The sequence below is a fragment of the Metopolophium dirhodum genome, chromosome 8 (assembly GCF_019925205.1).
Source record: "Metopolophium dirhodum isolate CAU chromosome 8, ASM1992520v1, whole genome shotgun sequence".
Taxonomy (NCBI): Eukaryota; Metazoa; Arthropoda; class Insecta; order Hemiptera; family Aphididae; genus Metopolophium; species Metopolophium dirhodum.
The window spans coordinates 32,890,730-32,912,232 of NC_083567.1; the positions used below are offsets into that span (position 1 = coordinate 32,890,730).

A 21,503-nucleotide genomic window follows, 5' to 3' on the forward strand; every position below is an offset into this window, starting at 1 on the left:
TTATTGGTATGTTACTCGGTACACTATTAAATTATAATATTACTATGTTCATCGTTCATGATTGTACACATTAATATTATCTGAGGAATATCATGATAATAATAAATAATAATCGTTAAATGGTAATTCAGTAATTGCTAATAAAAAAGACGTATGAAAAATAGAACAATAAACAGTGCCTAGTCTAGTGATGGGCAAATTCTCGGCAATATATTAAGTTTTTAAATATTGATCATAGGTTTCAGTTTTGAATTAAACTTATGGTTGTAAATTTGTAAATAATCCAAATGACAGCTCATTATCAGTTTAGATATTCATTCCTTAAAAAAAAGTTATTAATAGTAATTACAATTCAATTTTTTAATTAAAATCTGTACAATGATCACAAAATAAACGACCCAAATTTCATTTATGTATGTTGAAAAAATAAAAATAAACATACTGTAATTGAAATACTGAACATAACATAAAAATAATAAATTTTTTTTTTTTAAAGAAATTTCCCGAGAGGTTGGGGAATATTCCCTATTCCCGGGAACATTCATTGGGGAATATTCCTAATAGCGCATCACTAGTCTAGTCACTACTCACTACGTCACTACACAATATAATATTGATATATTATAAAATGTTTCTCATAATCATTTTTATAGGTGAAGTTAAAATTTTAACAAAATACTTCTAAATCACGGAAATTCGCAAGTTAGTTCACAATATTATTGATTAAATATGTATAACGATTTCGATTTGAATAGCTAAAGCTTGAACATTTAATAAGCATATAGGCGTAACTAGGGGGGCTTGGGTGGGCTTCAGCCCACTCAGAATTTCTTAAGCCCCTATACATTTTATTAATAATTTACTTCTGAAGCGCACCTAACTTTAAGGTCTAGTTATGCCTATGTTAATAAGAGGTTCCTCTTCCTCATACATTAAAAAAAAAAATTAAGCATACAAATCTGGACCCTATGGCTATGATGTGTTCTGATTTCTGAACTACTAATTAGTAATTACTTATTGTGGGTCACAAATTATTATATTCACATTCACATAGGTAGTAGGTAATCGGTCAAAAAGTCCATTATAAAAAAAAATTAGACAAAATGTCCGGATTTATTTTTTGACTGTCGGACAAAAAATTCCAAAAATATGAAATTGTTATTAAATTTTCATTTACAATTTTATAATTGTTTATATAATTACCTATTGTACATTTGTGATTTATATACCTATGCTTTATATAGTTAGATTATCATTATATCAATATCAATACAATTATATAGGAGAACCTGGGTAAGACGCACAGCTAAAGATAGAATCTATCTATAAGATATATCCATCCATTAGATTCTATCTTAAACCCGGGTAAGACAAAAAATGAGACAGTCTCATTTTGTCCACATTTGTATTTTGTAATACAGTTACTTTTTTGGTATTTTTATTATACCTACTTACCTATAGGCTACAGCTTACAAAATATACTATAATTACATAATATATCACATATTAATGTGTACACGATATACATATTAATTATTATACCTATATAATATAATTATAAATTATAATTTAATAACCATTTTGTATTTTCAGTATTTTTGTTAGACAGTAAAAATGTGCTCGGACGTTTTGTCCGATAATCAAAAAATGAATCCAGACATTTTGTCCAACTTTTTTCTAAACTGACATTTTTTCCATGGAATTTTTATACCCGGACTTTTGGTCCAGAATTCTACATAGGGATAAAACATAGGTACTAAACTACATAGTAAAAAAAGTAAAGAACAATAATTAATTTGATAATTTGAATTTAAAATAAATTTGTTCTAGTAACTAGTAACTAGAATCTATTTAACTATGAATATATTATACTAGCTGGACACGGCAATGCGTTACTATAACTAGGTTTTTGTAATTATGTGAGCAGTATATTATCAGGTAGACAATCTACCTGCGGTAAATAACGGCCCCTACGTGGTGTGCTATTATAATCAACTATAATCAATTATTAAAAAATCGGAAAATCCTAACCTAACCTAATTGTGCTAAAATCCGATTAATAAAAAAAACCAAACATTCGTGTATAGATAAAAAAAATTAAATAAGAAAAAATAAAAAATAAACAATGTGAAAACAATGCAATTAATAATAATTATTATTATTAACACCCATAGCAACCATTTAAAAACAAAAATTTCCAAAAAAAAAACAATGCAAAAAATGTATCCACCTAAACACCGGTTCGAACTCAATGCCCCCCATTAAATCCCTTGTCTGAGGACCTCCCCGAGTTGGACCTCTTATTTACCTATTTTCGTAACAAAATGTAGCCCATCTTCGCCGAAATCTATTCTATATTTGTACCAAATTTTAGCGCAATCGGATGAACGGTTTAGGAATGCATAAAGGACATAAGTTAAACAATGTTTGTCTTTTATATTTAATATATATATGTATAGATTATATCTAGCTACTAATAATTTACTGTTTTGACACAGGTCCTCGTACCTAAACCTTATGCCAACATATTATTACATACTTAAGATTTTATTCACATACGTACAACAACGTAGCCACTTGTTAATAATCTAGCAACTATAATTATAGGGTAAATGATTTTTACAATGGTATTTGGTAATATACCAAAAGTCCAAGAACAATACCTATACAAACTTTGTTTTTCTTTGATAATTTTTCAACAATATTAATAACTTGCTTCAAAATTAAAATATTTATCAAAAAAAGTCACAGGAAAGGGGGATGTTTCCTAAATAATATTCTTACCTTCTATTTTCTTATTTGATAATAGCCTAACAATAGCTAACAATTAATGATAGTATATAGTATATTCGAAAGATAACTTTCGTCAACGTCGAAAAATCATTTGTAATGTATAAAAATATTTTGTTAGCCAATAGGACTATCACCTATGGGTTTGATAGAAAATAATTTATCTAACTAAATATTTAATAATATAGTTAATTGATTTTGAATTTACCTAAATGTAAAATAAAATTATGAAATTTTACAATGTACGTGTAACATTTTGAATACTTTTTAACTACTTATTTGTTTTATTACAAAATATGTGCTCTAATACTACAAATGTTCGTGAAACATAAGCAAAGTAATACAACTTTTAATGTTATGTATAACTGAGTACTGGTTGAAGGTTTTGATTCTGTTGCTGTTTCATATGTAGAAATACTATCAGTGAGTACAATTGTGGCACCTGGACTTAGAGCCAACCACTTTGCAGTTGATACCGAGTTTCTGAAAATAGTTTCAATAAAAATATCTTAATATTATTACATTTATTTATTATATTATATTATATATATGAGACTTCCCGAGTGCGTACCAAAATTACCCTTATTTAATGTCCTAAGAAAAAAAATATCATATTTTCGATGTATAGTCTGAAATCTGAAACAATAATGTTTCTAGGATTTTTTTAAGGGGAGGGGGTATACAATTTTTAATAGATATTCAGTATACACATATTATATTCATATTATTATATACATTGTGTATTGTGTACAAAATTTGGTCTCCAGGGGGAGAGGGGATATGACCCTCATATCCCCACCGTAGATACACCACTGGGCACTAGTCTGAATGCGTCCCAGTTCATTTAAATTACTCTGGGTGGACCACAAGAAAATGAACTGACCCCAAAAATATTTGGTTATTGTTATTTATTTTATTATTTTGGCCTAGCCATCTAGTCACACATTTTAATTTTGGGTGAGTGTACTCATTTTTATAATATACTAGCTGACCCCGTGCACTTTGTTGCACGTTAAATGTACCAACCCTACAGACTCAAACTTTGTTCAATTCGTTATTTAATATTCGATGTATGGTGTTCAAAACTTATCTTAACTTTTCCGTTGCCCAGAAAAAAATTCAGATTATTCAACTTCTTTTGAGTGTAACACACTGTGGACGCTATGTCTTTTCAAGTGTAAAATATATTTTTTTTTCTGGATAGATGGCGCCACTATTGTATTTTTAATATCCAGATTTCTTACTTTTCCGGTGGATTTTTCTAAAGTTTTCTTTCATGTGAACCTTATATTGTCCTAAACTCCTGACAATTACAAACACAGCATAAAACAATTAGCGAAATCGGTCCAACCGTTTACGCGTGATGCCATGACCAAGGGAAATAGGATCCATTTAAATATATATATTTTATTCAGTTCTACAGTTTTTGAACATTTTGAAAATTAAAAACTCATGTAACTACATACCTATCGATTATGGCAATACTTAACGCATCAGTTCACTATTATATGCACTGTCTTAATTACCGAAGTTATCGTGCTCACACCTTGTTCAGTTATCATCGAAAATAAATCGTGGTTAGTGGTTACCCACTATTGCCAAGTCGTTGTTGTAAAATGTATGTAAGAATGTAACAATACATATTTTTTTCTATAATAGTCGATCGACTCAATCGTCAGTCGTTTCTTAATTTTTTTGGCTGTGGACCGAGGACACACTCCAGCAATTCAATATAATTTATTGATAAGACTACGGATGTACTTGGGGTATGAAAAAAGTAAAACTTAAAAATGGGAAGTATTCGGGACATACCCTTATAAATTCTACCAATATATCAGAATCTAATAATTAGATAGTTATAATTCATTTTTGAATTCATCAATCAAGTATCAACTAGATTTTAAAGTCTTAAATTTAAATATGTTGTATAGGTACTTTATACTGTACCTTCTTTTATAGGTAAAATGTATATTTTTAAACATTTTATACATAAGGTGAGTAATTTAATAAAGTAATATTTTGCAATATAATATAATAAGTCTAGTAAAAGCAAAAAAATATTAAATATTTTGCAATATCTGACTTTTATAATATATATGATAGAAGATTCCCAATTAGTTTTTGCAAAATAATTAGTAGGTACTAACCCAGGGTTGAAATTCGAGTTTTCTGATCCAACAACAACAGCTAAATAATCATTCAAATTTGATATTTGGTCTGATAAACGTACATTTTGTGTATAATTTGTATCCATGTTGATAATTAACGTGTAATTCTCATGTCCCGGTAAAAATCTATAATAACGTATGTTTTTAATATTTTTCAAACAACATAACTTTGGATAAATCTATATTTATATACAGATATAAAAAAATTTGCGTTCCGACGACTATCATTATTGAAAAGCTCAGCTCTTTGGTATTTTATCATGTAAAAATCGCATATACGCCTGTGCGTTACCGGTACTTATGTGATGGTGGAAATTTTGTACCACCTAAAATGTTTACATTCCTGCTTTAAAACCTAAATGGCACCCCCGCAAAAATAACACTAATGAATTATACTTGTTCGAAATTCCTGCTCCGAATCTAACATTTTAAATTAATGTTGTTATTTTAAAAAATAAAACTGTAGAACGAGATAAAAAAAATAGTGTCAACTGTCAAGTATAGATTTTTTTTTATCAAAAATTTTGTTTTACCATGATGTTGAATTATTTGACATAAAAAAATTTCAATTTTTTCGGCATGATGGTAGTGTTGACTGTAGCAGGGACCAACTAAAAATCGACTCTAACATTATAAATTAATTTGATTTATACAATATAAGTTGTATATATACCTGACACAAAAAAGTACATTTTCACGTCGGTTCAGCATTTACCTGTTCAAAACAAACACTGTATCGTTAAAAATATCCATCGCCAACCCTCCTCTTTTAAACGTTTCGGTCTGCCGTAATTTCGATATTGATTTGAAAAAGTTTAAATAACTTTTGGGATCGTAACTTTCTGTCCGCACGTTTCTCGTGACATAATCTGGGTGTACCTCAACCCACGGTTCATTCGTGCTATTAGTGAACCCTGTAAATTATATAACGTACTATTTAATTTTCAACGCAAACATATTCGGCACATATATCGTACTGTACGGGACGGGAGCATAAAACATTAAACAATATTAGTATATTACGCACGCCCGCAAACTTCACGCAATCACGCACCTACAATAACACCGACCAGTTTGTGTGTGTGTTTTTCGTGCACCCGCGTGTGTGGTGTGTGCGTATAAAATACAAATTTAAAAAATAATGTTCACAAAAGTAATGATTTTAAAATACGAGTATAATAAGGAACTAGAAAGCTACCTAGTTAAAAAAAAAAAAAATCACCACACAAATAAATTATGTCGCATCCACTTAGTGTAATTGTATTTTTCATGGATATCCATTTCATGAACTACGATCATAATATCGTGTAACTCAGCGTAAGTCAAATTTAAGTTCACGAAATTGACATATATTTTATCCATTTAATTTCATGAAATTGAAACTCTTATTTTACATTTTGTGTAATATTTTCCTTTTGGTGAAATCGAAATATTAACATTGACACGATTACACGAATCTAGTATGTTTAAATTGTAGCCATGCCAGCTTCTGTTATGTGTAACGATCGTTGATAATAATATTTTTAATAATAAGTATTAACATATACCTATAAATGTAATAATAAATAATATAAATATAAATGATTATAATACGAGTAATAATAAATATATTTAATAGATTAAAAATTTAACTTAATTTAAACCGGTACGAAACCAGTACCAACCGGTGTCTTACGAAACAAATCAGTGTTTAATATAAAACATGTTGTATGAATGGCTACAATTTAAAAATATTAGATTCGTGTAATCGTATCAATGTTATTATTTCGATTTCTCGAAAAGTCACCTATTGATGTAATTAATTAAAAATATACTAAGTGTAAAATAAGAGTTTCCATTTCATGAAAAATACGATTACACTAAGTGGATGCGACATATACATACATAAATATAAAAATGTATGCCGAATAGCCCTTATGACCCAACTCGGTAGGTATAAATACCTAGATGAAACTAAGGGGTGCTTGGGGGTGCTTTAGCACCCCTTAGCCACCTATAAAACACCAAAAATAATGTGATAAAAAAGCGATTTCCTTATTTTATGTGACAATTTGAATTCATCAAAACCAATTTTCTGTTGTTAGCTATTTAATATTACGATGAATTTATTGACATATAGGTATGTACTTATACACTTTAAAAATTAAATAATTTATTATCAGTGTTTGTACGTACATTTTTTACGATGTTAAATTTTTTTTAAACAATCTATGAATTTCTCGTAAAATATTGCTATTTTAAAATGCAAGTACCTAGATCATAATACTCGCTTAAAAATTAAAATATCGTAAACATCTGAGTTCTGACATACAAACTCTGATGATGTTCTATCATTATAAATGTTATGTTGTTATCTAATATTAAAGCTAAGTAACACAAAATTGGTTCTTCTGAACTTTCCATGTTGTACCTACAATTTGTAGTTTGTACAAACCGTAAACCTACAAAGAAATTAACTGATAACGAGAGTGAGCTCCGGAAGCCAACACTTTGAGAAAAATATAGCATACACGCCAGGTTCCATTTTCCACCAGCCATCATATTATGTGGTATAATTGACTATAATCTCTATCCCACAATGTTAAACTCTTACAGCGTGGAGGACGCGTAGTCCATAATATATTAAGTATTCGTCGTGTACTTGTGTGGTACAGATTACAGGCAGAGACAAACTCGCGGGTGACATCCTCGTATTACAATAATATACGACAATATTACATAGATAATTAGGTATAGACGACGCATTGGCATATTAAATAAGTACTTACCCGCGTTGTCCGTGTCGTCCCACTGCATAGGTCCTCTTGCATAATTAATTTTATCTGATATGTCTTCCATGCCAATTTCTCCTCCATATAAAACCATGGATACACCGGGTAGAAATAAGGATAAACCGTTCATGCCATCAATTAATTCTGTACCGTACGAAGTAGGAAATCTTTTTTTGTCATGGTTTTGGAGCTGAATTATATAATTATTTATGATTAAAGTATAGAAAACTTTAAATTACCTGTACAAGGTTAGGTGATTCATTTAGCTAAACCTCATCATTTTATCAAAAGGTCTATTTTTAGTATTTTGAATTTTTTTTATTATATACATAACTTTCAGTCATTTAAAAAAATATTTTTGAAAAAAAATTGAATTACAATCTAAAAACAGTTAACATTTTTAATATCTATAAATTTTATTAAATAGCTCAACAATATCCAAAATATTTAAAAATTTCCAATATCTACAGTAGTTAGTATTTATAATTTTAGTTACATCAAAATAACAAAATAGAATGTCGAATACCCCTGTACCCCGAACAAGGTTTACCAACTACTATATGTACCTACATCTAAATTCTAATTACTAAAACTTATTAACTTCCCACACATCGATTTTTGTACTTGAACATTTTCAAAAAATATTCTGCTTAAGAATATTAAATTTAAAATCGGTATATCGTATATACTCGATATATCATTAAAAAAAGTAAAAATTTAAAAATAATAACAATAAAATTAGTATAAAATATAATTTATTTAAAAAATATTGTTTTCTAAAGATTCCAAATTATGTAAAATCAATATTTCCAAAATCGTTGATACTTTTTAAGAAAATTGGTTTTCACATCTAATAGAATCGAATTGTATAGGTACCTATATGTATCTAAAAGCTACTATTTTAAGTACCTATTATATTTTATGCAATTTTGTTTAAAAAAAAAGAGTCAAATGTAGCGTACAATAATTACATATAATGATTTACCTACAGATTTATCAGCATGTTCAGTGTAAACTGTGTAATACCAATGATAATTATCAAAACATATATCCGTTTTATTAATAAATTAATTTACCCTTTAAAAACTAAAATCTACCATAAACAAATACATAATGATGATATAAAAATATATTTTTAAGCCACCTCAAAATAGTATCCTTAAAAAAATTCTATAATACATGTCTATGCTAAATTCTAATATACGCCTGTAAAATTAGAATTTAAAATGTTTATGTAATATTATATTTAATGTAAATAATAATATTTTAATTAGTATATCTATAAGTATATACCACCGAATTAAATGTTGCTCCAACTGGCATTTTAGTTATCCAATTTTCTATTTCTCTCTCATAATCTTTCGGAGTATAGTGGTAGTCTCCTAATAAATTAAAGTTTGTTGGTATTTCAGCTCCACTAGTGTAATATTTAAATAAAACACTGTTACTACTATATGATTCAGTCATTATTATCCTGAAAGAAGAATATAATTAAAATTGGAATTATAATAACAAATAATAGAACAATATTAAAATTATATTATTAAAAGGACGCTATTGCTACAATTGTATTCACCCGCATGCGTAGTCTCCGACTAACCAACGCTTAACACGGGAATTTGTACTCTAGTATGTTTATAGTATTTATAATATTATCAATTGAATCTCGTAGGTTTTTTTTTTAAATTTAAATTTAAAAACAAATTACAAGCATTTTAAAATGTACAAACAATTTACAATTTTAAAATGCTCATAAATTAAAATATTAATAAAAACTAACTTTGATTTACTCGATGATACTGTTACTTTTAAATTTGATAATAGTTCCGTTCACGCTAAGAATTGACATAACTAAGTTAAATTGATTAAGAATTCTGGTCGTACAATATGCCATGTTATGCGTTTAGTCGGAGACAACGCATATTATGGGTGTAACGTATTTTATGTAAGATATGTAATTTGTAGCTAATTTATAAATATAAGTAGTTCGGAAATTTTAAAAACTATTGAAAATATTTTTTATGAGTTTGCTTAATAGATAGTACTATTAAGCCTCCTTTAACTATTTTGGATTTGTTTAATTTTGGTTGAGGCTATTTCCAAGTACACGCGTCCGGTAATATACCCTTCACGGCATCACATATGCAGACATTACGACTCCACAGTGAAAGTGGCGTGGTTAATGACGTTTTGATAGGCCAATATTGCCCCAGCCCAAAAAAATATATTTATAAATAAGTTATTTATATACAGGTTGATCCTTTGTCAACTGTATACTGTAAAATAATACATATACTATCTAGATAATTAGATAATGTTCTTAGCCTCTATCATTTGATTTAAATAAAACATGAATTCACATAACGTCATAAACACATACAAACATAAAAAAAAAATTAAATAGAAATAGCTTGTTATATAGTCTGTTTCGTAATACTAGATAATAATATAATATTCGATTGTAGCGTGATCCGTGGTCGATTCTCGGTAGAGTTCTCAAATAATATATTTATAAAATCGAACAAACTTGAAAAATGTTGCCACTAGCCGCCAGTCATGTCCATCAATGATCAACACATTTCAGTATTTCACCGATGTGAAGTTACTTGAGCTGACCACGGCTATGGCTGGCTATTCGGGCTACAGATAACACAACATTTTTCAAGTTTTCACGATTTTATATGAACAATGAACATTATGTTTAAGAACCCTACCGAAAATTAATTTCCATGAGCTGTGCTGCCATTGAGTATCTACGTATAGTGTTACAGCGAAACCGTATATAGTGAAAAAACTAGATACTTTTATGTAAACTCTAAAATTATATCTAACAAATAATTAATTTCTGAAACCTTGTAGAGCCGTTTTGTTTAAAGTCATCGAGCAATAGACGCCATTCTTTGATCAAATCATAGATTTCTTCTTGGTCTGTTGTATATATATGATTCAAATTATTGTAGTTAACCGCCATATTACTATCTATTATGGGTTCATCTTTCATGTTTTCGCTTTCGTATACATGTTTCAAAGCATCTATTCTAACACCATCGATTCCCAAATCCAACCAATAATTCAAAATATATTTCATTTCTTCGTGAACTTTTTCATTACGAAAATTTAAATCTGGTAAATTTGGAACGAATTGAGTGAAATAAAACTGTTTGCGAGTGTTATGCCAAATCCAAGCACTGGCATCATCACAAATCCTTTGCTAAAATGATAATTGAACACAAATTAAATTAATAGGTAATACGTCAGTCATATGCCAGTATAACACATTAATACACATTTACTTATATGATATAATATGTCATATATATATACCAGTAATGGCGGGTATCCCCGGTTTTTTATTCACATAATATTAAATTTTGGCGAAATTGGTTATTAAACAAAAAATAACGATGACAGTTATTTTGTCGTAATTCAGAAAATATTAACCGTATGAGTAGATAGTGACTTTATAATTTGTTTTTTTTTATAAACATAAACGTGCAATTAATGTAATTTATACTTTCAACATTTGACATTTATAATAGGGTGGAGGTGTTGCTTGTGGTGGAACAGAATATACAAATTAGCACCACAAAGTGAATATTCTGAATAAATACGTCTCGAACGTAATACATAAATGTACAGGTAGGTAATAATTATAATACCTATACTAATTACAAGGTATACAATTTGATGAGACACTAAAATATTTTACACAAATTAAATTAGCATTACCCAGTTATTTGGCACAATAGGAATTATACTGCTATTTTTTATCACTTCCTCTTGATTTTTTGCGTCTTTCCAAATATAATAGTCGGCGTAATCAGTTTCATTATTGACAGACTTTTCAAACCAAATGTGTTTATTGCTGGTATGATTAGGAACCAAGTCCATAATAACTTTTAAATCTATAACATTAATTATTTTTATTTTTAAATGCTATTATAAGTTATAATGGTTAGATTTTGATTTAATATACATAATATAATTATATAAGTAATATGTAATTTATACGCATACTTTTTGAATGTGCAGCATTTAAAAGATCTTTGAAATCATCTATTGTACCAAAAATATGTTGTACATCTACATAATTACTTATGTCGTAACCACCAGATTCTAAAGGTGATTCAAAAAATGGCGTTATCCAAATCGCGGTTACTCCTATATCTACGAGGTAATCCAATTCTTCAGTTATGCCTGATAGTGAAGAACAATAGTATAGTTTTTAATAAATTGCAAATGAATAACTATGACTGCAAATAGACAGTAGGAATGTACCTTTAAAGTCGCCTGATCCATCACCATCTGAATCTTTGAATGACAACGGGAATATTTCGTAAATTATAGAATTTTGCCACCAATCTAAAACTCCAATTGGTGGATAAACAACTTTACAATATGTTAACTGTATGCAAGTTATTACCAAACAAGTCCAATACATTGTCGTAAGCTTTGGCCAACTAAAAACAACATAGTAAAAGTAAAACTCAAATATCTTTATAATCATTTCATCATTAGAACTGGGTGCCTGCCTACTACTACTCTCGTCTCAATATAGTATTGAAGGTACAAAATCATTGTTTGGATTATTTGTTGTACTTATCTTTATCTAAGTTATTTATAGCTGTACTATTGTACTAACTTAAATATTATATTATATAGGATAACTTTAAAGGTTAAAAGTGTAGTAGGTGTATAATATTTAAGTTTAAACAATAATTTATGCTTATCGTCTAAAATATAAGAATAAATAAATAAGCAAATAGGTAATAATAATTAATCGGTTAGACTGGTACTGGGGTACCTACTCCACAAAATGTTGTCTACTACTTCGCTAATCAAAACCTTAAATACTTATAAGTTATTATACCTAATTAACAGTTAATATACCCGAACAATACAAAATACAATTTATATTAGTATATTACAATGTACTTATTATATTATTATAATAATTATATAATATTATTATTAATTATTTATTAACATAAGACAAGAACGCACCTAAATTGCATACCTAAAGCGCCGTTTATATTATAATGTCTAGTGTTATGTTATGTTTTTTTTTTTTTATTATACTCTTTGGATTAACATATCAATATAGCATGCATGGTTAAAATCACAGCTTCGCCAAACCAAAGAAACATTGTTGAGTGAAATTTAAACGGAAGTTCCCAGAATGTATAACATAAATACATTTACAGTTAAATATTACAATATCTGTACACTAATCAGAACCATCGCGAAACGCGTTGATGAGTATAATATTTCGATATTATAGCGGGATCCCGCGGCTGGTGCTGCTGTTGCAAAAAAAAAAGCGAAAATAAATATTTAAAAAAACCGGGTGAGAGTGCCTTCATATTCTGTTTTCGAAACATGCGGCGATCTGTTTGACAACGATACACGCAGTTCGGGGGGGACATGATATACGTCGCGTACAGCCGACGATACTGTTTACATATTATAATTTTATTTATATTCATAGATATTATTAAATATATATATATATATGTGTGTGGGTACATCATGGGCACCCCGCAGTGTCGATCCGGTTAATTGGTTTGACCGTGTGTGCGTGCGCGTATTGTGTTTACGCACACACACACACACACACACACACACACACACGACGGTAATGATAATATACTTGCAGAGCACGCGTGTGTGTCAGGCAAACAATACAAGTGTACAATATTGTATTATTATCGTTACCGTATAAGTACGCGACTACAATCGAACGAGTACCTGTATAATACGTAGTGCGTACAGTGGCCGGTGCCTAAAGTCGTGTCAGTGCGGCACGGGATTCGACGACAGCGTTAAAAAAAAAAAAAATGTATAAAAGCTTACGATTTTTTATCAAATTGTGTTGTTCTAATGTGGTCGCCTTAAGTGTGTAGCGCGGAATTCTATAGGTTTTCGGGCGCTGTGTACACGCAAAAACCTGCGGTGTTGGGTGAGTTACTTTCAAAGAGCAATAGAGTCACGTTCGCCGTTCGAATAAAACCGTAATGAAACATTACTCTACTTGACAATCAGGAAACGTTATACTTACACGTTGCGAAAAAATAAATAACAAAAATAATAAACAGTTAATAAATATATCAACTATTGATTTTTAACTGTTAAAATTTAAAAAATACCTATTACTAGTTATAATACGTTTAAAAACTTATTTAACACCAGTCCACGCGACAATGATCCATGATATGGGCAATATAGAAGTACAGGACACGTTCTGCGTATTTCAAGAAAATTTGATTAAATGTTCTTGCAGTTTACTCTACATAAGTAGTACAAAATTTATACACGCATTTATATTGTATAATGTATACACGATGCCTGTATTGAAGTTCATATTATCGACATTATGTAACGCGTTACTTACGTTACTATACCCAAAACTGCGTAAAACTTTCCATGCGTATATAGGTAGTTACTGTACCAGTGTATCAGTTAGGGGCGTGCTCAACAGGGGGGAGGTTCAAAACTTCAAACCCTCCAATGGACACTAGACAAATATTTATGTACTAACATATAATTATAATTAATTGTATTCCTTAATTTTAGATCAGGCAATTTGCTATTTGTTTACCCCCTCTCCCCCATTGAAAATTCCTGAGCACGCCTTTAGTACCAGTTAAACAGCGGTATAATGGAACACCATCAATAATTTGTAAATAATATTATAGGTACCTATATAATATTTATACAAATATTTTCTCCAGTGGAGGCATATATACGGGCTATAATTAATTACGCAAGTGCATAAGCCCGATATACACGTGAATCAGTCCTCCCGATTAGCTTTCGGTTAAACGATTTATTTCTCAAGACAAAAATAATATGTTCGTTCAAATGTTAATATAATATGGAATAAGAAAGTAAGGGCATAAGGACAGGGATTTCAAACGTCAGCTATACACGTTTTCATCGAATTTTAAATCGACAATTGTCGTAATTTTTTTGTTCCAACGATCGCTGTGGCCGGAAAATTGCTTTACCGAAATAATCTTAACGAAATTCTAGCTAAGGGGTTGATAGAATAATAAAGTCGAGGCCAAAATGCGCTAGAGCCCCTGAGGTTATTATTATTTGAGATAGAGATAGGTACTTATGAATAAAATAAAATTGATAATATAAAATCAATATAATATTATATTAAATGTTCAATATGTATATTATTTAGCTAATGCTAAATGTGTAAAATTTTTTTTTTATTTTTGTAAATAGTATCACGAGTAGAGTTTTATTGGGGAAATCAGTCTGTCGGCAAAATATAAAAATAGGCCTTCCGAAATCAGCAAATGTAAAAGGTTTATTTTTAATTTACTATTTCTCAAACCAGTGGAAGTGGAAAATTAATTTGTGTTTGATCGTATGTAATATGTTTTGCAACGTTTCAAATAATCCCGAAATTTTAAAATGTTCATCTTATTTAATGGCTATTATTATACATATAATGGATATATAATCATTTATTTTATGTCATAAACTGTGCTGCAGTATTTCTTCCTTGTGTATGGGCAGAATCTTCTACTGACTATTTTTGAATAACAATTGTGAAGTATTTCACTCTAAATATGATTCAATGTTTTATGCAAACCATCCTAACAGGTATATGTATACATATTTGACAACATACCTATTCCTATTTTTATTTCTATTGATTAATTTTAATTTTCAATAATAAAATATGTATCATGTATGATTGTATATTTTATACATGATTATAACCTGTTTTAGTTTTGAATGTTTGGAAATGTGTTATAATTTGAAAATGTAGATACCTATAGTGTATCAGTTATTTATATTTGACAAATTATTCATATTTGTACTATTTAAATTTGTATGTATCGTATGACCTGGTTTTTTTCCGTCGGGACACGTTGACTGCGGAAACGTAGGTACTACAGGTGACCAAATACTTAGGCAAAATTAGTTTCAGAAATATATAATTAAAACTTAAAAGTAAAATACGATCGCGTATTATTAATTAATATTTTTAACACTTTGGTCGGGAATGTGTATTATGCTTAACGCTGCAGTTGTGTTGTTTGAAAATCATACGAGACATTGGCACCCCTCCAAACGACGGAAGGACCGGAAACGAGTCTTAATAATAGTTTAATCCGAGTACGCGCATAGTATGACCCTGTATACATTCATATAGGCGATGATTTATGTTTAAATAATACATATATATATATACCTACACGCGTCAACGATACGGTCTTCCGGACGTAGAAAGTGCAATTTTTCGTACGGTCCCGCGCAATAATAATAATAATACGATGATGATAATATTAATATGAAACGAAACGAAAAACACCAGTTACGCATAATATAAGGCCCTTCCCATTATGTTACAGATGGGCGGATACGTAACAATACTTATAACAGTATAGGATACACTATTTTTTTTTTTTTTTTTTATTGGTATTAAAGGCTTCAACAGCTAGGTCATTAGCCTGTGGTTGTGGTTACATTATCGTTAATTAGTGAATATACAAATAAATAACTAAATTAGGATACACTATTGTATACACTGGAGAACATACGTATAATATTGGTTTAAAGGTCTATTTAATATAATATACTATGCATTGCATTCCCTAGATCGGGACGCGTCCGATTACAATATATTTATTACGCGTACGACTCGTCCGCGCCTCCCTTATCGATTTTCCCGAAAGGGGCCGCCTAACGGGCACAACGGCGCTCGGGTTGCGCTGGGTTCAGTTCCGGCGTCTCGTCCGCCAGCGACGGTCCGCGACGGGAATAATACAACGACGGGTCGCCGTCGAGTGAAGTGTTTCGCCCGCGAAAAAAATTATTATAAACCATTATAATATTATTCTCTACGGACGTTCATTATTGGCATATAGGCACTCCGCAAGACGGCCGCAACGATAAGAGATGCATTTTTTTTTTACCTAGGTATATTGTACCTACACACAATACAACGACATTAATCGTTAATAACTATATTATAATATTATACACACTCGCGTATAAATGTTATATGTATAGGTACTTTCCGACGTGCCGGACTCGACTGGCGCCCTTGCCTCGAATTCTGACAGTAGCTCAATAAACCGTATGTATATAATACAATGTTATATATTCGTATTGTATTACTATATCGTGACCGAGTGTCCGAGTATTTTGTAAAATTACCTCAATACCATCGTCCCTCGTGGGCAAAATGCTCTGCAGACTCCAGCTACCGCTAGTTAAACTGTATATTTTCTAGGACATCCAGACGTCAGAAATCGTCAAAAATGTACCCTTTTTTTTATACGTATAATGTATACATCATACCTATTATAGACTATATAGGTTCGTTTGGAATACAAACCAATAGCCGATAGGGATCGGCAGGTTTTAAAATATTATCCACTGATGAGTGATGATTAGCAGCCGATCAGCCCTGATGGCGACAATTCATGAGATCTTATATGATAAATTACATTCATTATTTTTATTTTTGTTGCCGGTGATAGTAGTTTAGTACGAATAATCAGTAATAATAGAGTGTATACCATTGCTATAGGTGCACATCGATAAAAATTAACAAATCATGTAACTGATGCAAAAAAAAAAATAATGGTATGTCTTACCTTTATACAAATACAGTGATTATTATGATCCATCTATTGGTGATGAACAATTTATATTTATGCGTAGATAGATTTTTATAATTATAACCATTAAAGTCCGTCAATAACAAAATAAAGCGTATAAAATGTTTTTATCGTAATTGTTAACAATCTAGTACCCATTAATTATCTTAATTGAACTGTATAGTGTACGTTTAAAATCAATACCCATTGATTATTGATATTATAAATAATTCATGGTAAGTACCTATAAGTTGAAGGTCTTATAAGTATATTACCTATACATTTTACGAAAATCCACATTTTGAAAAAAAAAATAGTAAAAAGGAAAGAAAATTTTATTAAAACACTTTTTATACAGTTTCGTTGAAATAAAAATGATTATATTAAAATTTTCTATTGAAAACTCATTTAAATCTTAAATTAATAATTAAAATTTAAATAACTCAAATTTAGATACGATTTAAAAATAATAACGTTAGTTAACACGGTGTTTAAAAACAAATATACGTTCCAACAAAATAATGAAGAATTATTACATAATATATAAAGTGTTTTATACAAATAAAATCAATACCTACATTGGCTACATTTTTAAAAACTATCTATGTATATCCTATATAGGAATCTCGTATATAATAATATACATAAAGTAATAATATATTATTATTATATAAGACTATACAGTGTTTTAATTTAGGTACCTATATATATTAAACTTACTATTGTAAGCCAAAATTAACATAAATAATTTGCGTGTTTAAAAACAAAAGTTCTACAGTCTACACGTTTAAATAGTTTATTATAAAGTATAAACATAAAATGTTCCTACTCAAAATTCAAAAAATATTAGAAACTTATTTTAAATTTAATTTAATCAATTCAAATGCACTTAAATTATAATATAGGTTAGTGGTTACATATCTAACTATATGATTTAAAAAATATGAGCTATATTTATAATTGTATTTAAGGTATACCTATATTATTTATGAAACAAAAGTGGTCGTATAATACTAATATAATTTAGAAAATTAGGTTCCAGAAACACGAGATATAAAAAAAATTATTGATGGGGACAATTGAGCAAACACGAGATGAGACACATGCTAGAAATATACGGAATTCAGTTTTACTGGACTGTGTTATAGCCTATATATAGGCTGCAGGTATACGAGACAATTTAAAACGTTTATATGTTTTGTTTCTTTTGAAACCCTTTGATTGTATATTATATGCGGGGTGGAAATCCAAAACGTACTATTGCGAAAATTGACAAAATCGAGTTAAATATCGATTCTTATGGAAAAAACATCGATACATAAGATGGTGTCGTCATAATAGACCAAAACGTACGATTTCCTGGTCAAATCTGCGATTCAAAATGACTGGTTATTAATCCAAAACGAACCTTTTCCATACATAAAGATGATATTTAGAAAATCAAAACGTACTTTTTCCGATTTTACGCCGAAACATACTATTGCCCATGTTAAAAGAACCAATCATTAACAACAATACCAAAACGTACTTTTTCATTTTATACACCAAAACATACTTTTAACTGTGTTGTTACTAACTAACATTTGAATCGTTTTAAATATAAATAATATATTATTAAATAATTCAAAATGGTTAATTGTCTGTTTATAAATGGTTTGTTTTTATTGGAAATGTTAAAATACAGAAAATCGCTTATCCTAAATAAATAATCAATATTTTGGCAATAGTACCTTTTGGATTTCCGCCCCTCATATATATATTATATATAAAATATAGGTATAAGATACCATTTTTATTTTTGGATTATATATATATCTTTGTTCATGATCCAATATTTATTTATTAGCTTATTGGATGAAAATTAAAATACGAAAATAAATTAACAATTAATGTCAAATCACTTGTTTTTTATATTCCCAATTCTACCTAACATAAATGTAAATATAAATAATATAATATGTAAAAAAAATCATAAAAACAATTTGCTATTTCCGCTTTCCTGTGTACATAATAAATTAAATATAATAACATTTAAAATTTTTAAAACTATTGTCCCACTCATGTTCAGGCTTTTCTAATGTGAAACGCCTACTCATTATTATTTATTCACCGCCTAATATTATACCACTAATTTACTTTTTGTACACACAGAATAGATTGTAAATTTGCATTAAATAAACAAATTTTTTATTTAAAAAAAAATCAAAGCGGGTAAGTGGGTGTTAATCTGCTGTACAGTAGGTTACAAGTGGGCCATGGTAATGGATGGTGTTAAATTTAAACTCAATAGACAATGATAGAATAACATTGTATCTATACGAAAAGCGATCCTGAACAGAGATGGTTTGTCAGCCTAGGATATTTTATATTATATTTATATATTAAAACTAAAACTAAAACCGATCTTACATGGAACCTACAGTTTTAAGTTTTTAACCCTTAGCTATAAAAATTGGAAAATTTTATAAATGTTGTCAAAATTAACTTAAAATTCTAATAAAAAAATCTTGCTAATGTATTTTAAATATTTTTAAATTGATATTGTAACAATGTGTAAGGAGCCTTGTATTGACCCAACAAATACAATTTTCACTTCAAACGTTCATAAAAAAATATTGTGGATTACACTCAATTTTTCTTTTGATTTCCACTAACAACAAATTAAGAGGAACCTTGTATTATATTTTAAAATTTTTTGATCGTACGAAAATTATTTATCAACATTAATTTAAAAAAAACTAATAATAATAGACGATTTCATATGCCTATATAAAATATAAACAGCTTAACGTGAGTCAAAATATTTTGAAAATTCTATGGTGTATATAAAATGCTAATATAAACATTTAGTGAAAATATCACGTATCTACGGTATTTTTTTTAGAGCTACACCAAAACCAAAGTCGATTTTGTCGAACATCATTATGTGTAAAATTTCCCGTTTTTCTTACTATACTAGGAATTTTAAATTTTTACCTCCTGAATGCACCAACTTTCCCATCGAAAAAGATACTGGAGCTGAAAATCGATGGATAATTTCAACTACTTATCCTACTTATTGTGTACATACGGAAACAAAAAAAATAAAAATAAAATAAACACATCATTGTAAAATCAATACATTCATCGCTCCGCTCAGAATCTAAAAACTATTAAATGATTTACCACTAATAAATAGAAATCTATAGTGCTTTATAGTTTATAGAGTAATTTACTAATCGCTACGTATATAATATAGGGTGATTCCACGAGCATGCTAAATCCATTCAACTTAAATTAGTTATTTAAGTTCTGATTTACGAATTATTTTAAATATCGTCATAACGTGTTTAAAGACTTACTATTATTTGCTTATTAGCAATCGGGTTACTATTTTAACAAGGTTTTATATGGATTTTACCTATACACAAACACATACATTATGTTCAATTATAATAAATTATATGAAATATGAATAGCGGTCGTAGAGGCGTTTTGCAGGTACGAGGAGTCTGCGAATAATATACAATATTGAATATACATATATATTGGAGCCACCCTCGGCCACAGTAATTCTCATGTGACGGGTTCCTTCGGATCGGAAGTGATGAGACTCAAATATATACATACACAAGATTCGCGTAATCGCCGGAATGTCGTCGTACAGCAAAACGCTTTACTTATTCGCAAACAGCGTCGGAGTAACGGTTTAATCGAGAACCGTTGAGATTCAGGCGGTGGCGTGGTGGATGTGAATAAAATGGTTGGCGTCCACCGTTTTTATTTAATACTGATCAATGGAAAATATATCGCAGGTAGCCGCTCGTGATTTACACAAACCATAATATGGACGGCGACCGCCACGACCGCGGTCCACATTATAATATTATCTGTGTGCAGTATATTATTCGAGAGCGTGTAACCACTGCAACCACAATATTTTCCATCGTTGGTCAGTCAGTCTAAGGAAAAAGCGGTCACCGTCAGCCTTTAATCTCCACGTCCACGCGGCGTCGGTTTCTTTTAGATTAAACCGTTTTGACGTCAAACGAGTGCATAATATTGTATGTTAGCAAAAAAACAGCATCGTTTCCGGTATGATGAAACTTTTCATCGTGGTTTACGGGAAAATTTGCATTTAATAATAATATGCAAATAATAGTTAT

The 21,503-nt window shown here is 29.4% G+C and overlaps 1 protein-coding gene across 1 annotated transcript in view; it reads right to left on the minus strand.

Moving 5' to 3' along the window:
- Positions 1–202: 202 nt before the first annotated feature.
- Positions 203–21,503, minus strand: part of LOC132950073 (maltase 2-like) — a 32,444-nt gene continuing 11,143 nt past the window's right edge. Inside the window, exons 2-10 of the mRNA XM_061021291.1 lie at positions 12,008–12,189; positions 11,747–11,926; positions 11,459–11,634; positions 10,582–10,940; positions 9,023–9,203; positions 7,727–7,919; positions 5,674–5,872; positions 4,938–5,084; positions 203–3,273 (exon numbers count right to left, since the gene is read on the minus strand). Coding sequence (XP_060877274.1) covers positions 3,078–3,273; positions 4,938–5,084; positions 5,674–5,872; positions 7,727–7,919; positions 9,023–9,203; positions 10,582–10,940; positions 11,459–11,634; positions 11,747–11,926; positions 12,008–12,189 — 1,813 coding nt within the window. The 3' untranslated portion in view covers positions 203–3,077. The remainder of the gene's footprint in view (positions 3,274–4,937; positions 5,085–5,673; positions 5,873–7,726; positions 7,920–9,022; positions 9,204–10,581; positions 10,941–11,458; positions 11,635–11,746; positions 11,927–12,007; positions 12,190–21,503) is intronic.